This window comes from Macrobrachium nipponense, chromosome 11, assembly GCF_015104395.2.
Source record: "Macrobrachium nipponense isolate FS-2020 chromosome 11, ASM1510439v2, whole genome shotgun sequence".
Lineage (NCBI taxonomy): Eukaryota > Metazoa > Arthropoda > Malacostraca > Decapoda > Palaemonidae > Macrobrachium > Macrobrachium nipponense.
Genome location: NC_061087.1, coordinates 84,729,110 through 84,749,816, shown reverse-complemented (window position 1 = coordinate 84,749,816; position 20,707 = coordinate 84,729,110). Strand labels below are relative to the sequence as shown.

The following is a 20,707-nucleotide window of genomic DNA, read 5'->3' as shown; positions in this document are numbered from 1 at the left end:
CCTCCTCCTCCTCCGCCTCTGTGTCCACCTCCACCTCCAAATCCACCTCCTCCTCCAAAGCCTCCACCGCCGCGTTTCGGAGCAGCAGCGACGAGGGCTATGACCCCGAGGAGCACAACCATCTGGTTGGGGTGAGAAGGGCATTTGGAATTTCTTCAGAATTAGGAGACAGAAATCTATAAAGCATTACATTTTATCCTAATGAATGATCTACTGGAAGAATATTGTTCTTTGTACTTGTACTGCATAGAAAGGAAGTGCACATATCATTCACAGACTTAAAAACAAATTTGTGGTATACTTCAGTTCTCTCTCTCTCTCTCTCTGTAAGAAATGTGTGTGAAAATTTATCTAATGGCTCGCAAAGAAATGTTTCTCTTCTACTCACCACCTTCAAATTCATCTTGAGCGATGGAAGATCTTCACCAGGGAGAAGCAGTTTAAGAATGAGGTGCAGAAGGCAGAGGTCATTCCCTTTTTATACCCAAGTTGCGATGCCCTCCATAGCCCAGGTCTCGAAATTCCCCGTCCGTTAGTGTGTTTGATTTCCTCCCTTTCCTGTCTCCCCCCTCCCTCCTTCCAGGCGACCGTTATTCTGTTTTCGAATCTGAATCTGTTTTTTGTTTGTTTTCTGTTTGCCTAAATGGTCACCTTTTAACGAAACTCGGACACAGCCATAAAACTGCAGTGACGTCTGTTTCTTGGGAATAATGACTTGCTCTTTCTTTCTCAGACTCATGGCTCCTGAAAGTGATTGATAAAAATACGTAGTACCCCATTTGCTTTGGGCCGGAAGGAGAGAGACATAGAGGTGATAGAAGTGCATTGCTTTATCAGTCATGCACAGCATATAGTTATTTTCCTATGAATATATTCGAATTTATGAGTCTTAGAAGTATAAAGACTAGCTACGAAAGATACTTTATTGTGGCGTCATGAGAACATGAAGTCCCATTCATAATATGACATTCTTTGTTATCGCTTTAAAGATCATTTTCGTACTTTCAGAAATTCGGTTCCTACGTGACTTTCTCATTATTTGCATGCTCTCTTAAAACGAGAGAGGAATAAACACACACACACACACACACACACATATATATACGCGCTTGCGCGCGCGCACTCACACCATTGTGAGATGGAAGAATAAGTATTAATATGATGGTGGAAGCATGGAATCAGTCCATTTGTATTGGATACCGGTGAGACGAGAGAAGAGGCAAAGTAAGGTAGTAAGGTTTATGTAGAGGACTGGGAGGAGACTTTGAGTGTCTGGGCAATGGATGCCGGTTGTGGGATTCAATGAAGTGCTAGTTGAGCCAAATCTCCCTTCAGGGAGGTAGTGTGGATTTGGAATGCAAATATCAAGAAGTTTGATTGCACAGTATATGCAGCATAAGAGGATTAAAGAGTGCGTAATTTCGAAGTGGCAGGAGGTAGGATAGATGGAAACGAATGGCCCTAATATCCAGGAAATGCAAGTGTCTGTTGGTAAGGTAGAGGTGTATGGTTCCTTGTGTATACTGGTGTTCGACACCTACTAAGTAGTAGCGCCTAAGTGGCGTGGTCGGTTTGGTCTTGGACCACCACTTCGATGACCGCGAGTTCGATTCTCGGACATTCCATTGAGGAGTCAATGATGTTTATTTCTGGTGATAGACGTTCACTCTCGATGTGGTTCGGAAGTCACGTAAAGCCGTTGGTCCCGTTGCTGAATAACCACTGGTTCCATGCAACGTAAAAACACCATACAAACAAACAAACAAACCTACTAATGAGCCTCCTGACCAGATATATATATATTATATATATATATATATATATATATATATATATATGTATATTATATATATATATATATATATATATATATATATATATATATATATATATATTGCTGTCTTTTCAGTATTATGCGTATTGAATGGTCCATATAAAAAACTAGAAAACGGGTTAATATATTCCAACTTGAATGACAATCCTTGCCACTTATGTTATAAAGACGGACAAGTAGTACATCTATATGTGTGTGTGCTGTGGTCAAATGGAAAGTAATGAATTAAATTTGGTTAGAAAATGAGTTCTTCTTTCGTGTTATTTCATGAATAAAGACCGAAACGTTCATTGGTTTGACTCTGCAGCCTCGGCTCATGATACCTTAGTGAGGGTTCTTTCGAGACAGTGAAAAGGCTGTTAACGAAGGTTCTGTCGACTATTCCCGCCTTCTTGTATCCTAGCATGTTCATGTTGTTTTTGATGCACAAGCACTGCTGAGAAGCAACAAGGGCTATTCCAGTTCATGGTTCTGACCTGAGAGCTCACAGATGAACCAAAACCCGCGATTGAGATCTCTGAGCTTGATATAACTTTCCTTTATGTTCTCTGCTTGGTACTTTAAGGGCGAATTCCCATTGGCTTCTGTATAGAGAAAAACCGACAGTTTATCACATTTAAGACAATCAGTCCCTTTCTTGATATTTTCAAATTTTGTTTATGTCTGTTCGTATGTTGTTTGTGGGACCTTTGTAATGAATCTTATATGCTTTCTTGATAATATATGCTGGCGGATGTAGTTAAGCTCTTTATGTGTATTTCCCAAGAAGCGTGGTCTTATCTTTTCAATGTTTTTAAGAAAAGTGAAAAGTATGAAACACTATTATAATTTCAGTTTTAACATCATAGTATCTGGAGTCATGGATTATGAAATTGAGAATATGTATCATCTTTGTGTGGTAAAAGGCATACTTGGATTGATGACTTGTTATCTAAAATAAGCTGTTATTCCTCCTTTTAGGTTGTTTTATATTTAATGATTGTAGCCTGCGCATTGTGTCAGATTAAAAAGTGGGGGCTCTTCCCATTAATAAGAAAACGATGCATTTCCATCGGGTCTGAATTGAATTGTTGTTTGATGGTCGTTAGGCTACGGACTTTTTTTTTCTTTCTCACCACAGCTGGATTTTATATCTATCTATCTATATATGTTAGATGTTTATATACGTGTATATATATAAATATATATATATATATTATATATATATATATATATATATATATATATTATATTCATAGTTACGTGTATATATGTATATATATGTGTATGAATGTATGTATGTATGTATGTATGCATGTATGTTTGTATGTATGCATATATAAAGAGAAGAGAAGATTATTGGTAATAATAAGGATCTTGATTATTTTTAGTGTTTTATGGCTAAAGTGTATAATAGTCCATATAATCACGTCGTTTATGGGAGAAACCAGTGTCGGTTATAGGTAACTGTGCCAGTAGTGAGATCATTGAAGCTAAGTAATTTCTGCATGAAAGAATTAGCGTTCTTAGTCCTCTAGCTAGGCAGTTCTCTTAACATGGTAGGGTAAGGTGGCGCATATCAAGGGAGTTAACAAGTCTCCGAGCCGATCATCTGGATGATCTCCACTCAGAACTTTATATAAAAGAAACTTCATCGCATAGTTTCAGTTTTACTTGATGAACCTATGTTTCAGGAGCATGGACACCATTTGATATAGTTTGACTACCTCGTTTCCACTTTAGTAAAGTTAATTGTATGCTCCTTGTGCAACATGCATGCATGTATATTAATTTAAGAGAGAGCTCATTTGTGTAACTGTGACTTACTGACAGAATGACTGAAGTGTCTTTGGGTTGAGCTCTAAGCAAGCCACTCTCTTTTCACCTTATTTCTAGTACCCAGGTGCCCAGGGAAGGGGAAACAGTCCAGTTTTCTGTTTCAGTAGCTTTTGTAATAATATGTTTTGTGGTAAAGAAACCCTGGTGACAGTAATGGTTAATATTATACTGTCCCATGGTCTCTCACCATTTTCTTATTTATTGTAACAGACTACTTCAGTAACTTTGTGAATCCTCCGAGATTGATTCTCTAAGTCAAATATTATCGGATTCATATTTGGGGATGCGGTGTTTACGTGCCTAAAATTTAAGTTTTGGGTCATGAGTGAAATTCACTTAAAAATTTTGTCCTTTATTGATCTTGAACTCTGAGGAGGTTTTACTTACTCCATCGCCGATGGCTGTCAGCGTCCGTAACCTGTAAAATTAATGTAAGATTTATTAAAGATTATGATCACATTTAAGTATTCGAATGATCAAAGCGTTATTTTAGGAATTATTATTTTCAAATTTTTTTACGTTATGCAATTATTTCTTTGGAGTATTTTGATTCTGTGAGAATAAGTAAAGTAGTCAATGACCGGGAAACATTTTTTTTTTACCTCCTCTGCCTCCTCCAACGCCACCGCCACCTCCAAAACCACCTCCGCTACCCCCACCAAGACCTCCGCCTAGTCCTCCTCCTCCTCCGAGACCTCCGCCTAGTCCTCCTCCTCCTCCGAGACCTCCGCCTAGTCCTCCTCCTCCTCCGAGACCTCCGCCAAGTCCTCCTCCTCCTCCGAGACCTCCTCCTAGTCCTCCTCCTCCGAGACCTCCGCCACCTCCCAAACCTCCTCCTCCGCCCCCTCCTAGTCCTCCTCCACCTCCCAAACCTCCTCCTCCGCCCCCTCCTAGTCCTCCTCCACCTCCCAAACCTCCTCCTCCTCCACCTCCGCCTCCAAAACCACCTCCACCACGACCACTCCCTGCTCTCCGACGATCAGCGGAGCCAGCCACAAGTGCTACCATCCCCAGTAGCATTACGGCCTGTTGAGGAAAATGAGTAATCTTAGCTAAATAAATAGTGATGAACTCTTCAGAAATTGGTATAAACATGGCAGTTGCGGCAATAGGATAACACAGACATGTATTTCTCTCTGTGAAGCGACAGTACAGATGTGAATCTATTTCTGTCTGTGAGAAGAAATACAGACATGGCCGTGTTCCTCTGTCCTAGGGTCAAACAAGTATATTTCTGGGCTTGGCAGTGTCGCTCCGTGAAATAGGTTCCTTTAGCGCTATTTCTAAGATAAAATATTGCTATCAAAGGTATATTCATATTAGACGAGATGATATAAACAGTTTTCTTTCCTGAAAACAATAAAAGAATTAATTAAGAAGGTTTTGACTAACCACTTTCAGATCCATCTTCAAATGTAGGAGTAGATGCCTCAGAGACTAGAAATGGCCGAGTGCTGTACTGAAGCCTAAGTTTCTTGTCCATTTATACCCCAAGTCAGGTGCCCTCCATATCCTAGTCCCTCCTACTAGCAACCCTTCCTCCCCCCGCCCCTCCTTCACTAGTTGTCCGTTTATTTGTCCTTCTTCAAGCTCGTCTTTCCTGTTTCCCGATGCCTGGACCACTCATCTTAGAATTGCCACCAGATGCGTTTCTAAATTTAGGACTGAATCGTTAATAACGCAAATATACTTTGTTGTCGTACAGTATCATCATGATTTGAAGAAAGTTTAGAGGAAATTTCAAAGACAACCTTGAACACTCTTGCTTCTTGGTCATATTCTTAATCACATGAGTCTAATAGTTATGCCGGTGGTATTGATTTGGTCGCTTCGCAGGATGTTTCATTTCTAGAGAGGCAAAGAAACAGCTCGCAAGTGTTCAGAATGGCTCTAGACAGCACAGGCTGATCTTTAAAGAATTGCATGTAAGTATTTGTATAAGTATATACTTATGTATATATATATATATATATTATATATATATATATATATATATATATATATGTGTGTGTGTGTGTGTGTGTATATATATATATATTATATATTATATATATATATATATATATATATATATATATACTATATATATATATATATATATATGCTATGTGTGTGTGGTGTGAAGGCTGTCAAAAGGATGAAGACTCTCAGAGTTATGTATTGCCCCATTTTTCCATGTTATTTCGAATCATCCTTTTACCATTTATAGTTTTTTTTACAATGCTTTTATTCTATATTTAAGCAATATTCCAGACTGTTAAGACTTACTTTGGTAGTAGTATTTTTTTCTACAAGATTTCTCTCTAGAATATATTCGTTATATTTTCTCTTTGAAGAGTTATCATCCATTGCCGTGTTCACTCTCATTAGAATGTGTTGTTATATATTTTCTTTGAAGGATTAGCCCCTCTGTTCTATTCAGCTGAGAACTGAGTGACAACAAATGTTATTGGTAAAAATGACAGCATAATCTAACTGTTAGTCTTTGAGCCTTTTATTTCTAGTTTATGGTTCATTTTATTATGTTATTCAGCATCAATACACTCAAACACTTTTCGGTGATTTTTATTGCAAACTCATACGTGTTCAGCTTTCTTCAGCTATGCATTTAGTATTGTACCATATCCATCACTCGTGAGCATCTTCATTCATTTTTTCCATTTGATTTTTTGTACCTGTTTATATCTGGACGTGAGACAAGTAACCTCATCCCCAAAAACTTAGTACTGAGAAACTTGCAACTGACTTTCTAAAGGAATCTGGACCGAATAAGTATTGCTCTCAACGACCCGAAATTAAGTTGAGTGAGTGGGTATGATTACATCTTGTTGTTGCTTGATGTAATCCAAGAGTAATTGTAGGCTTTAATTTTGATTTTCCGTTGATGAATTACAACAGTTCTTTTCTTAATTTGTAACATCTCGATATTATCACAGAAGAATTTTTAGTTTGATGTTAAAAGTTGTCATGGTAATTAGTCTCATTCACAGTCATCATTTAGACAGAAATTCATCAATAGACAGTATTTCATACACAAAAATGCTGTGCAAAAAGTTATCAAGATACCAGTTGTTAATTTTTTTTTAATTAAACATCGTAAGCCGAAATTCCAAAACCTTTAAGGTTGGTATTATTATTAATAAAAAAAATCTGGAAATCCTCTCCAGATTTCAATAATAAATTTTAACAAATGTATCTGTTAGACAACACATTGGCGAAGATTTTGAATGAAATTTGTTTCTTGATTTCTAATTTCAATGTATGTATTACTTTACATTTGGGCTACATATTTTCTGCGGTGCTAGAGAACCTTAAATCAATTAATCATTCCCTTTCCTATGAAACAATCTTTTTGACGGTATCATGAATATTGATGTATGTATCTATAAAAAACTGATTATTTTCCCCTTAAAACAAAATAACACTTAACTTTTATATTTTTAACATCCTTGACTGTAGTGATTTATTTGTTTACTTTTAATTTTCTCTCTCCTTTTATACCTGAGCATTATATTCTGTGGAAGCCATTTAATAAATTATTGGCATTCAAGGTTTGTTCAACAAGAAACCTTAGTATTTTAAATACTGAAACCAGTAATACATAAATTTGCTTAAGACGTGACGGCCTTGTTTCATGTTCCATATTACTGGAGTTTCTTGCTGGGGAATTAGCGCTGGAATTTTCTTAATATCCAAACAAATATATAACCAAAATAAACTTCCTTCATTTCCAGGTGAATGAAGACACCGTGAAAATCAGCAAAGTTTGACACCAGATTCTAAACTCGGTGATTGACATATAAAATACATGTTTATTTCATTTCCGCTTGTAACTTCAGGGACGCGTGTATTTTTAAAGCTTTATTCGTAAAAGTGTAGAATAGCGAATGCGCAAGACCTTTATCTTGACCAAGAAAATAATATACTTCTTATATTTTACTTTTTTATTCATGTTAAGCTTTAAGTTTACCTTTTTTCTTGTTATACAAGAAATTGTTTACCGAACCATATACATATGATAATATAAATAATTTCAATCATTAGTATTAAATTATAAGTAGGTTTTTTTTTGGTGATGTCATGAGAAGGTTTGCTTGAAGATGTAAGACCTCTCACGGATGCTTTTGTCTCAAGAGAGAACTACTTCTAGATCATTATTGCTGACTCCTTGTTGAAGATTTCTAGCGGCGGAAGCTAGCTGCAAGTATAAAGAATGGCATATATTAATCAAATATCGTGAATTGTTTCTCGAAACATTATTAATATGAGGTTAATGGCCTCGTCACAAAGTTCAATAATGAGAAACATGTTAACAGTATGTGGAAGTCTGGTGTGTGCAATGGTGCCAGAACGAAGCCCGAAAGAGCGAGAGCGTGAGTTCATGAACACAAAGCCCAGACAGAACTAAAATAGGGCTTACAACTCCTATCGGCGTCATTGTTCATTATACTGAACACTACTTGCAATTTCACCCTAACGGAAAGTTTGAGATCATTGTAGCTGTTATTCGCATGTTTTAATGAATAGTATAATGTAAGATAAAAGGCCTAGGAAATAATTTTGGAATTTGCTTTACCTACCTCCAGTTGCACCTGCATAGCTTTCACCGGTGCTGCTGCCGCCTCCAAATCCTCCACCTGATCCTCCTCTCTGTCCTCCTCCGCCTCCAAAGCCACCACCTGAGCCGCCTCCTTGGCCTCCTCCTCCAAAGCCTCCTTGATCTCCTCCTCCAAAGCCTCCTTGACCTCCTCCTCCTCCTCCAAAACCTCCACCTGAGCCTCCTCCTTGACCCCCTCCTCCAAAGCCTCCTTGACCTCCTCCTCCAAAGCCTCCTCCACTTCCACCCCTTTGACCGTCACCTCCTCCAAAACCTCCTCCTCCCTGTCCACCACCTCCTCCGAAGCCGCCTCCACTCCCACCACTTTGTCCACCTCCTCCAAAACCTCCTCCTCCTCGTCCTCCTCCTCCCTGTCCACCACCTCCTCCAAAGCCGCCGCCACTCCCACCACCTTGTCCACCTCCTCCAAAACCTCCTCCTCCTCCTCCTCGTCCTCCTCCTCCCTGTCTACCACCTCCTCCAAAGCCACCTCCTCCACTGGATCCACCACCAAAACCTCCGCCTCCTCCTCCTCTGGGATTAGGTCCTGGTGCAGCTGTCGCCAGGATCAACGCAGAGAATAACACAACCACCTGTTTTGGGAGAGAAACTTATCTTTACTTATTTCTCTTTGAATAGGAGTTCTCAGTTTTCTTATTTGAGTTGACTTATCACTGAATGTTTCCAGTTGTAATGTTCAAACTTGTATAGTTTTCAGAAAACGAAATGAACTTTTAGAATATAGCACAGTGCCTCTTCCAAGCATCGATTTTTTCTTCTATTTTAGAGCCGTAATAAGATTCTGTTTCATATATGGATGTATATGTATATACTATATATATATATATATGTATATATATATATATATATATATATATATATATATATATATATTTATGTTTATGTAATGAGTATGTAATGTTTGATGTTTAAGAAAAGCTGTTAATGATGATTAAATATTAAGCTCGCTTTTAAAGCTTTGGATTTTACTTTTGATGAAGCCACAATAGATTTTTCAGGAAACGGACCCGCTCATGTCTATGCGTTAGAATCGATTTTGGTTGAGACGAGGACGTTAACCACACTCAACTCTATTCACCATATTATACATACGTACACACCTTTAGAAATGATATATGATTTTGTATATATACATATTTTAAATTGCCAATTGTGCATACGGATACATACTAGAATCCTCTCTCATTCAGGAGAGAAAATAATTCTTGGACTTACCGTGCTTAGATGCATCCTGAACTGATGATGTGATGTTGCTCTAAGGAGGGATGAAATAACTTGTGTTAAGGATGCCCAGGCCCATCCTCCTTTATATATCCTTTGTCCTGGCATCCTCTTTGTGCCTCTCGTTCTGCTTAACCTGGCACGTAGTGTTTGCAGAATCTTTTATCTCTCTCTCTCTCCCTCCCAACATATTTCTCCATTTTCCTCTCTCCTTCATTTCACCTTATTTCCAACTCAGTCACGGTTGTCTATCCCTGATTCCACATTGTCTTAAGACAATGTTATTATTACCATATTCTAATCCTTTGGTAGTCAGCCTTTCGTGACCTTCATCATTCTTTACACGTTTCACATCGGTGCATTTCACCCTCCGCCCATTCGTTCTCGAATTACGTCTTAACCCCTCAAGGAGAGTTCTTGAAACCACCTCTATTTGACTTCTGCCTTCCTTTTCCCCTTGAACTTTAACTCTTCTGCAAACGTCGACGTTGTACAAGTTTTCCGTGACATTTGATCAGTGTTTTTCCTAATTTGACGGAATGCCTTGAAATTTCAATACATTTCATTTCTTTACATCAGCATTCGGGTTATTCTACAGTCTTTTTCCAGAATTGACAAATTAAATTGAAATTATATTTTCCACGTTTAAAGTACATTCAGCCTTGTGCCACTGGTCAGTGGCGGGAAGATAAAGTAAAGTAAAAGTAAGTTAAAGTACATAGATCAGCGGGACGGGCAACCTAATACCTTTTCATAGCCCAGGCCAGAATACAGTAAGATAGAGGATGATGCAGTGAGAATGTTGAGTCCTAATGAAAGACGCAAGCGGTATACAGGAGAATATCCTGCAGGTTGCTACATTTTAATTCATTGGCTTATGGTGAAGGAACCCTGTGTCCTTAAGTAGTGAAAACTAGAGAAACGCTAGGGGAGGAAAATTGATAAAATAAAATCCTTTTGGGAATGAATATAAAAATGTATAAGAGAGTTAATGAAATATTAAAATAAAATTTGCATCTGTGTGGTGTTATCATCTTAATTTCTGGAAGAATTTTTTTTTTATTAATTTTTCATTTCAGAGTATGGTATATTTGAATATTGTGTAATAGCACAGCCTTATGATTTTTGGATTTGTTGAAATAAAATGATTGTATCATCAATAAGTGCCATAAATTTCGGGACAATAAGGCCTCCGTCCTGAAATATATGTCTATGTTTTTCTTAAGAATTAATTCTGCACGTTTATGATTCAGTATTGCTTTTGTGCATATGTAATCATTCTTATATACTTTCTTACACTCTGGGCTCACTTTAACATACGTTGCAAAGAGTTTGTAATTTAAAGACGGGTAACTAGACGGAAACAGACAGACTTTTTTTTAGTTTCATATACCTTGCTGGATGTCGATAACACAAAAGACTAGAACGGTTATAGTCGCTTTCCCTCTTAAGTCCGTAAACCCTTCTTAGGCTGGATGATTTTTTTTTTTTTTTTTTTTTTTTTTTTTTTTTTTTTTTTTTTTTTTTTTGTGGGTGGGTGTTGAGATTTTTCCTCCCGCTCCCCACCTCCACCGAAAACTATTCGTTGAAAATTTCTGTCTTAATTCACTGTACTTTGTTCATAGAGTGCCGTTGGTTTGCAAAGACTTCTGTTTAGTAAAAAATCAAAAAGTAAAAGAACATCGGACTGTGCGAGGCTTCCCATCTGATTTAAAGCACCAGAAAATTATCTCATGAATTCATCTACTCGGTTTTAACGATTATTTCTCCTTGTATCGTTTTCATTGCCATTCGTTGTGTTTAAGATATAAGTGATGCTTCGATATAGTAAATCCAGTAATATCTTGTGAGATCAGTATCATTATATAAATGTACTGTAAATAAATGGTCACTAGACGTGCGTATTGAAATATGTGTAGATATGTGTACTGAAATATGTCACCTAGAAATTTATTGTAAGAAAAACATACAATTTGGTATTAATTCCTCAGCACGTTTGTTTATTACTCATATGAACCGTAAGTGTGTGTGGTTATATTTATTTCATACTCAGTTATGTGATAATTACATATTGTAACCACTGTATGTTTTTACCCGCAAAAAAAATTCCGTCTACATCATTAATAGGGTTTTTAAAAGACATATTAATTTTTCTTTGTTTTATTATAATAATCAACAATAACTTTGTTACTTGCGGTGTCCTATTGAAGAAGTTTAGCCCGAGTGACTTGCTGTGGATGAAACAATAAAAACAGATTTTAGGCAAGACGACACAAAGGAGCAAACATGTATGATATATATACGTATGATACGTATTAAGTAGTAGGTGTAGTATATAGTATATATACGAGTATATAGTATATATGTGTGTGCGTGTGTGTATATAATAAAATATATTGTATATAGTATATATATCTAGTATAGTAGTGTATATAAATTGGTATATGAATGAACTTGTGTATAATGTATAATAGTATAATCATAATCAAGTATTACTTTCTATTAATTATCTATACTAGTATTACTATATACGTGTGTGTATGTATTTGTATGTATAACCTATATGCTATATATACACGTAAATATATAGGTGTGTATACATATGTGTTAATCTTGTATTTAAGGACAACGAACTTATTGCATTTGTTTATTTATACTGTATTCCCATAATTGATTTCCTCTCTGCTTTTTATGGATACTCTTGGCAAAATCATAAAGTTTTGTTTAGTTGGATTCCACAATGTTACGAAAGAGTCCCTACTTACCTCCAACACCACCTCCAAAGCCTCCGCCCGAACCGCCTTTGTGTCCACTTCCGCCTCCAGCTCCTCCACCACCTCCAAAACCTCCGCCAGAGCCTCCTCTCTGTCCGCCTCCGCCTCCAGCTCCTCCACCACCTCCAAAACCTCCGCCAGAGCCTCCTCTCTGTCCGCCTCCGCCTCCAGCTCCTCCACCACCTCCAAATCCTCCGCCAGAGCCTCCCCTCTGCCCGCTTCCTCCTCCTCCTCCAAATCCTCCTCCACCACCTCCACTTTCTCCTCCTCCTCCTCCGAAGCCACCTCCGCCACCTCCTCCGCTTCCCCCTCCTCCTCCTCCCCCAAAGCCGCCTCCTCCTCCACTACTTCCACCACCCCCTCCAAAGCCGCCTCCGCCACCACCTCCTTTATCTCCTCCACCTCCTCCAAATCCTCCTCCTCCTCCAAAACCGCCTCCCCCACTTCCACCGCCACCACCTCCTCCGAATCCTCCGCCTCCTCCCGCCCCCTGATGCTGGCGTGGTCTAGCCACTACCACTGCCACGACGGCACACAACACCGTCACCTGATTCAAAGACAGACATTTGGATAATTTTATAAACACCAAAAATGAGAAAAATCATAATTTAATTTGAGCAAGAGCTTGTGCTCTCAGAGAAAGTTAACTATTATTTTTTTTTAGTTATATACATAGGTTGAGATTTAATTTTTGTTGTAGTTACAGTCTGTATATTTATTGTTGCATTAATAGATGAAAGTTTCTCTTTATCTCTCAGTGATTTAAATTTGTCGAAATTTTTATAGATATTGTTTTATTTTTTGGTGTCGATCGCCTTAGTGATTATGCCACCAATCTCTACTATGAAAGCAATAAGTTGATCTATTAATTTGATAGCCTATGCAATAGAACATAGTCGATGAGACAATGGAAGCGTAAATTGATGGACATGACGGTAAAACGAATTGATAGACTGTCTAATGAAATTTTTGGTATCTGTTAGGTATATTTGTTTGTTTAAAGTTATGTAAACAAGAAATGAGTGGTCGAATCTTAAAATGTAAGTAAATATTAATAAATTAATACCCATGATCAAACAATGTCCCAATCACTCACCACTTTCAGGTTCATCTTGAACTCGTGACGCTCTTCCACCTGAGAGGGAGATAACGACGCTTGTGTCTGATGCCCCAAGTTCGGCCTCCTTATATACCCGGTGCCACTGGTAGTTACCCCGTTCGTTAGCCCTAAGGATCGGTCCTCCTGCCTATTGTTTACCGATAGTTATTTCCTTTCTGAACAATTTGCCCTCGCTCATTTTTTGTCTTCATCAGCCTTCGTTCATTGTCTCGTCCTTGAATCGATGTCGGTGTCTTCCAAGAAATTCCCGGAGTTCCTCCTACGTCATCGCACTTGTCTGTAGGAATTGCTTTCATGTTCGTGTTCTTTTCACAACTTGAGTTTCGACTGCGTTCTAAGTCGTGTTACGGATGCATTTGAGAGTTTCTCTCTCTCTCTCTCTCTCTCTCTCTCTCTCTCGTCAGGTAGCTTCAGGTTCTTTCCAGTTAACTCCACAAAGGAGTTTCAAAAGGTTTGCTTTGTAGGTTGTTGAAGAATTAACCAGGAACTCCTTAACGGTTATAACATTAGGAAAATCATTCACGCTTCAGATAACACCAAAGGTCTGAGTTTATTCGTTCTGGACACTCTTCAGTACATCAGTATGAATATATATATATATATATATATATATATATATATATATATATATATATATATATCTATATATACGTGTATATATATACTATATATATATATATATATATATATATATATATATATATATATATATATACATATAATTAGTGATACAAAATTTTTACCTCATTGATATACAGAAAAGAAGTTTTGGCTATCAAATTTAGATGGAATTTACATTTATAACATACGAGATGACTAATGCTTCTGAAGGAGCAAAACTTTGTAGGTATCAATTTAGCCAGTGTCTTTGTATGAAGATAAAAAAGAAGGAAGGAAGTTTCGATGTAAAAGTTGGTTTGTGCTATTGATGTGTGTAGCGCATGATAACATTATAGTTATATTTTACATTCGTTTGTATCTTGAGTTATTTTCATGTGTCATCATATTAAATCCTCTCTTTATGCTATGTAAATCCCCATTTTTTATGTTTATAGGAGTTCCTTCACACTTTTCAGTAGAATGGCTTGAAAAATCTATTTATTGCTTCCCTGCAACGTGTATTGCTCCGTTATTGCCTTAGTTATTTATTTCCTGGACTTTCTAGTTCTACGTTGTGAAGCATTTACTGATTGCTGTTGTCGGTGTTTTAGGGATGACGCTAAATATCCGCAGTTGGTATTCTTGAAGCACACATATTACTCCTGATTGATCCCTTTTATTGTAACACTTGAAAGAAGATACAAAATCTATTTACTTATTTTCTAATGCTGGATTATAGTGATGAGTAACCGAACAACGTTATCTTAGCATCACTATAATGTACAATTTTTCCTAAGTGATGAAATAAAATCAACGATTGCACGTTCCATGCATTTCAAAGAAATAATAAAAAATATAGATACATGATATTTGAGCGACGAGTTTTCTTTCCACCAATCTCGATTAGCTGCAAAATCGAGTGCGGATATTTACTGTTAACTCCAAGTAATTGACTATGAAACGTTCAGCTTATGAAACAAAGCACATGAAAAGTAACCTGGCGAAGAAGCACAACGTAAAAATGATTATCTTAGCATCAACTTCTGCGCTGATATATTTCTTTGAAGCAAAATATGATTTGCCTTTGGCATTTGGTAAGTTGGACAATCGCAAGCTCTTTAAATTTAAAAATGGACCTGTTTGCGCGAGGGAAATTTGTCATCGATGCAAGCGATGTTGAGTAGAAGTGAAATATGCGCTAGAGCTCTGTTGTTATTGAAGAAAAATAACAGAAAAAGCAAGATATCGATGGTCTGATATGAACATCGCCTTTGCAGTTGCCGTGGCCATTGTCGTCTCACCTAATAAGGGAGAACAGGAGAGTTCAGACCAGGCGTAAAACGTGTTTGTTTTATCTTAATCCTTAGCAGTCTGTCTGTCTGTCTAACTTTCGTTCCGTAACTCACCTTCGCATACATCTCGAGGAACGCTTCTGTTTGCTCTAGGCCCGGAGAAACCGAATAGCGTTTGGAATGCATCGCGCAGTCTTGCTATACCTCCTGTTAAACAGTTAGTGGTGAAAAGCCCTGAACTGAAACATTTCGTTTTTTCTGTGGCGATTGATAAATTTACGTTATTTACAAACAAATGAATCTCAGTGGTCCTTGATATTATTAATGTAATTTTATATATATATATATATATATATATATATATATATATATATATATATATATATATATATATATATATTATTTAGTTAAGCGTATCTAATCATGCCAGTGTTCTTTTTGAGCCAGTTGTAGTAGAAGAGGTGAAGTGAAAAGATACTATAAACAGACGCTGAAAATAGACACAAAGAACTGATTAAGGTCAAGAATTCAGAATTTAACCTTGGCTGTGAAGCACTGCAGCTGAGTAACTGACCGAAAGATAATTATTGGTAATTAACCGACCGAAAGATAATTATCTGTTGTAACCCGACCTAGCCTGTCAATTTTGGGGTTTATAAAACTGATAACCACTAATCTAATGCGTCATTAATAATGTTATTATTGTTGTTGTTATCATTGTTAATAGTAAAAGGAAGCGGTACTTTTAAAGTATTGTGAAATGTTTTCAATATAATGATTTTTCGAGAATTCTTCCATGTCTTGTTTCCTTTGCCACTTCATTTGAAAAAGGAAATTTACTGATGATTCAATATTTCTTGTTTTGTTTTGATATTCATTTTTTCTCTCCACATATTTAGCTCCATGTTTATGCTTTTTAATTTATTTTCCATTTTATTCTTCCCCACAATTTATTTAGCTTTCATGTTTATGCTTTTTACTTTATCATTTAACAGTTGTTAATTTGTTTTCTAAAAATATTTTCATTTATTCTTAAAAGAGTATTATAAGTTCAGTCCAGGATGCATTAGATATTACATGTCAGGGATTTATTTTTATGTTTCTTTGAATTTCATGGTTGCATATATACGTGTATATATATATATATATATATATATATATATGATATATGTATATATATATATATATATATGTATATACGTATATATCTGAAACTGGTATCGCAATTACCAAGGTCATCGACACCCGAGTTCATATTTTCTTCATTTTAGTATCTGCGAAATTTTGAACGAAGTGTTGTTTTTTCAGAATATATTTGGGCTACTAAATCAGGCTGAATTATTTTGTTTTATCACAGACATGTAAGCCTGTACTACAATTTCCATAAAGGGAAATCGCCTTTGTCTGTTTGTGAGTGAAATTCTACTGTATTTAATAAAAATATATTTGTATTACGCTGAAGACCAAGGGACAAGGAGTTTGTTTGAAACGGAAAGTGAAAAAGAGGGTCCCCACTTGAAGCGATGGCCTTTTTTCCAACAAATGGAAACCTGTACAGATCGGGGAAAACGGAGATAAGGTGAAAATTCCGAATTTTGACAGTAGATGCTCATTAATAGACGCAACTCTAAGCAACTAGCCATTATTATCCAGTGTGCAAAATGTTTGTAGGAATATATGAAATTTGCATAAATCGTTTAATGGTTTGAAAAACTATGTACTACATTTAGTGGAGGTAAGCGCCTCAGTGGCGTGGTCGGTATGTTGTTGGCATTCCATTGAGGTGTGAGAGACGTGTATTTATGGTGATAGAAGTTCACTCTCGACGTGGTTCGGGAGTCGCGTAAAGCCGTTGGTCCCGTTGCTGAATAACCACTGGTTCCATGCAACGTAAAAACACCATACAAACAAACAAACTTAGAGGAGGCGATATATCTTTTCACATCAGTTTTAAATGTGACTCAAAATTTCAAAATGATTGACGTGGTCAAGTAGTTTTTCGTGCCTTTATTCAAAGTAAAAACAGCGATAGCTTGTTCATCGTCGTCATCATTGCCTCCAACGCCGAAAAGAAAGATAAGATCGGTCGTGTCGACGTCATTCATATTTGCCAGTGATTTCATCCCCCCCCCCCCTCTAGTGGAATTTGTAGAAACTCGATAAAGGAGTGTCTGGAAAAATTGCAAGGAACTCAATAAGTTCGGCAGTTGATTTATACTTCGTTTGTCTCGAGTAAACAACTACTATAGTCGATTCCATTTAAGGTAGACTTCTTGCACCTACAAGACGTTTGTTTGGCGGCCTCTGATTGGCTGGTAGCGGGAGGCAGACTGCTCGCTCAGTGGGTCATATTTTCGTTTGTAGCTTAGAAAACTAGCAATATGTTTACATTTCTTCATTTATCTCACGTTTTACAAAAGATAGGAAAGTTTTTGGTCATACCTAAGGATTCGGTATTAAATGTACAATTAAATAATCTTCTCCTCAAATCAATAAGTTAAATACAAAGGAATTACAACGAGTAGAAGTGAAGGGAGAAAACATTTCATTCTTTATACCTGTTTTTATTCATCATCGGATTTTGCATAATTCACGAGATCAATGATAAAATGAAATCTTGTGTTATTAAACAATAAAATCACCCTGAATACGCTGGTGCTTTCAGATTTTAGATGCGTGTAATATGTAAAGAGAGAAAAGAAGAATATGTCTTATTATGTTGCACTCGTGCTTGACTCGGTTGACAGTAGTGCCGACTGCCGAGAGACGCAAGATATCGTGGGGCGGGCCTCTCAGATAGAGCTGTTGGCAGTTGCCAATTGGCGATAGAATGAAGTTTGCAGTTTCGAGACTATGTATTATGACTTCGAACATTTTTTATTAAAATAATATATATGTCCGTATTTCTGGACATATCTGATAAAAGAAAAGTAAATAATCAGATGGATGCATCTTGGGTGTTGGCTTCAATTTAGTCTAAGTGAGAAATGTACATGCTTTATGAGGCTCATGATAAATAACAGAACTTGTTTCTCTGGCCAATAACATCAAAAGCTTATGGTTTTCATATGTTCACTCAATAAACAAAAGTACAAATGTTTATTTCTTACCATAAAATTTGTTGACGATGTAACGAAATATATATACTGTCTTTTTCAGAATTGCTTGAGTTACTCTTACACCAGAAATGTTTATCTCCTTTATATACATGTTACACTTGACAACATGTCTACAAACAATGTTTAGGAAAATTTGCTTAGTTTTCTCCTGAGGTAGTTGATTATTCTTGAATCACTTAATTCATACCTGAGTTAGAATAGCTCCGTAACCGTTCCCACAGCCCTGCCATAAGTATATACGTATATATATATAGTACATGTAGGATAATGAGACTAATCAGAAGACTGTTATATCATCATCTTTTTATACAAAAAAGAATGGAAATTCATCCAGATATATTATGTCATAAACACAAAAGAAAGTCATACACAGTAGGCTTACATTGGTATGTCATTAGGTCTATCGATATGAACAAAAAGAAATTAAAATTTGACAAATTTTCTTACGTCATCATTATTTAAAAAATAAATAAAGGAAAATCGTGCATATATACATAGTCATGTCATTACCTATTGGAACAAAAAGAATGGGAAATTATAAAGATACATTGATATCCCCTTTTCTATTAAAACCAAGTAAAAAGAATTTATAAACAGATAGTACATTGTTATGCCATTAAATATTAAAAAAAGGAAACTCATCTGGATATACTGTAGTATGAAATTGCCTATCTAAAAATGGAAAACTATAGAAACACTGTTAGGTCTTCAACTTAAAAAAAATAATAATAATAATGGAAAATCATTGATATATATCATCACTGTCAGTGTCATCCTCCCTAATATCAATATCATCACTGTCAGTTTTCGTCATCCCCCAATGTCAATAACAAACTTTCAAACATATGCTCTCTAGCAACCATCTTTTTCCTCCTATAATCATCTTCTAATTTTCTTAACGTGGTGAAAACATTTCTTCCAGTCTTCTGTTGTAACTTTGTCTATCGCCAGTCTCGTAAGCTGCTCAACAGTTTTCAAAGATTGATTTGCATTATTAGAGTTATTTTTTCTGATATCCCCCTTTATTTGAGCCCATATAAGTCTATGGGGTTAAATTAAAATGACAATAATATGGTGGGAGTCTGAGCACATCATGACCATTTGCACGGGGCTGTTTCATCTATCAATACACCTCTGTTTTTCTTTGTGACACTGGCAATCTGCAGCAATTTTGGCTTTGTTGCTGATGGGTCGTGGTGACGTTATTAGAAGAAAGCCACTCTGTGACTTCACTTTTTTCTGTTGCTGGTTGTTGGCACTTTATTTTCTATTTTGCTATGGTAGCGGAAGCATTGTCCATTATGATTAGAGATTCTATCTTCTATATTAGGGACAATAGTTGTTCCTTAAACCACTTTAAAAAACAAAATTTCATGGTCCATGGAATCATGGTAGTCCCCTTTGGCACCATTTTTGACCTTTTTAAACAAACAAACAATAGCGCATCTTTGACAAACCCCTTCTCACTCCCCGCGTGCACCACAATAAATCTTGACCCCTTTCCAGTCTTAAGTTTGGGTCCTATTTCGCCTTCACCCGTTGTCCAACACTGACGTACACATTCATTTTGGTTTATCCAAGTTTCATCCAGGAATACTTCAGGTTTACGTTCAGTTGGACTACAATTCCTATTCTTTTCAATTAACCGAGGTATTCAGTTCTCGCTGCCACTATATCATCACGTTCCATTAAAATTGTCTCTTCCACTCGTCACTTTTTGTACCGGAATCCAAGCCCTCTCACAATTTTCCATAAACGTTGTTCTTCCACCATTTTAAACTTTACCTGGGTCTTCCTTCACTTTTTCCAGTAGGGCATCTAACGTTGGGAGCTCTCCTCTCTCGTAAAAAAGACAAAAATCTCCTTCCGAATACACTCATTTTCAAAAACTATCCACCTTGTCCTTCACTCGGATCCTCTTCCTGGGATATACAGGTGAAGCGAAAGGGGACGTTACCACACTCAGATGACTGTCGCTTGATTTTTTTCACTGTGTTGGTTGGCACTCCTGTAGCTTTGGTGGTCTTCTCAAATATTTCATTTCTTGAGTCTGCTCCCCACTGTGAGCTGAAGTAACGATGAACATTCATTATAATGTTGCGAGCTTGACTTGCAAATCTGGAAACTGGTGCGACGAATGGTGCTGTCATCTCGAGACATCTGCTTGAAAAGAAAAAGAAATCTTGCTTAGTTCGTTGCTGTTATTGCTCCACTGAGATTATTATTTCATCCATCACTCAATTAAGTCTCTGATATCTCTTTCGTTTGAAAATATATTCATATAAGAAAAAAAATTAGAGAAGCAATATGT

At 36.7% G+C, this 20,707-nt stretch overlaps 4 protein-coding genes across 7 annotated transcripts in view; 1 reads left to right on the top strand and 3 right to left on the bottom strand.

Moving 5' to 3' along the window:
* The window catches only part of LOC135206747 (A disintegrin and metalloproteinase with thrombospondin motifs adt-2-like), a 315,467-nt gene that overhangs the window by 202,295 nt on the left and 92,465 nt on the right, over positions 1-20,707 (top strand). The window lies entirely within an intron of this gene.
* LOC135207885 (uncharacterized) lies at positions 3,989-5,110 on the bottom strand. Its single transcript, XM_064239828.1, has 3 exons — positions 5,045-5,110; positions 4,255-4,678; positions 3,989-4,070 (listed from the first exon to the last, which is right to left on the bottom strand). The coding sequence occupies exons 1-3, from the start codon at positions 5,057-5,059 to the stop codon at positions 4,057-4,059; spliced, it is 453 nt and encodes a 150-aa protein (XP_064095898.1). The 5' UTR covers positions 5,060-5,110; the 3' UTR covers positions 3,989-4,056.
* Positions 7,579-9,629, bottom strand: LOC135207689 (acanthoscurrin-2-like). Of its 3 annotated transcripts, none has more exons than XM_064239700.1 (3): positions 9,486-9,629; positions 8,229-8,842; positions 7,579-7,850 (listed from the first exon to the last, which is right to left on the bottom strand). In XM_064239700.1, the coding sequence occupies exons 1-3, from the start codon at positions 9,597-9,599 to the stop codon at positions 7,847-7,849; spliced, it is 732 nt and encodes a 243-aa protein (XP_064095770.1). In that variant the 5' UTR covers positions 9,600-9,629; the 3' UTR covers positions 7,579-7,846. The 3 variants fall into 3 exon arrangements, with proteins under 3 accessions (XP_064095770.1, XP_064095622.1, XP_064095690.1); XM_064239552.1 differs by having other exon boundaries at positions 8,233-8,842; XM_064239620.1 differs by having other exon boundaries at positions 7,579-7,856; positions 8,239-8,842.
* LOC135207593 (uncharacterized) lies at positions 11,636-13,497 on the bottom strand. The gene is made up of 3 exons (XM_064239481.1): positions 13,362-13,497; positions 12,257-12,812; positions 11,636-11,722 (listed from the first exon to the last, which is right to left on the bottom strand). The coding sequence occupies exons 1-3, from the start codon at positions 13,374-13,376 to the stop codon at positions 11,706-11,708; spliced, it is 588 nt and encodes a 195-aa protein (XP_064095551.1). The 5' UTR covers positions 13,377-13,497; the 3' UTR covers positions 11,636-11,705.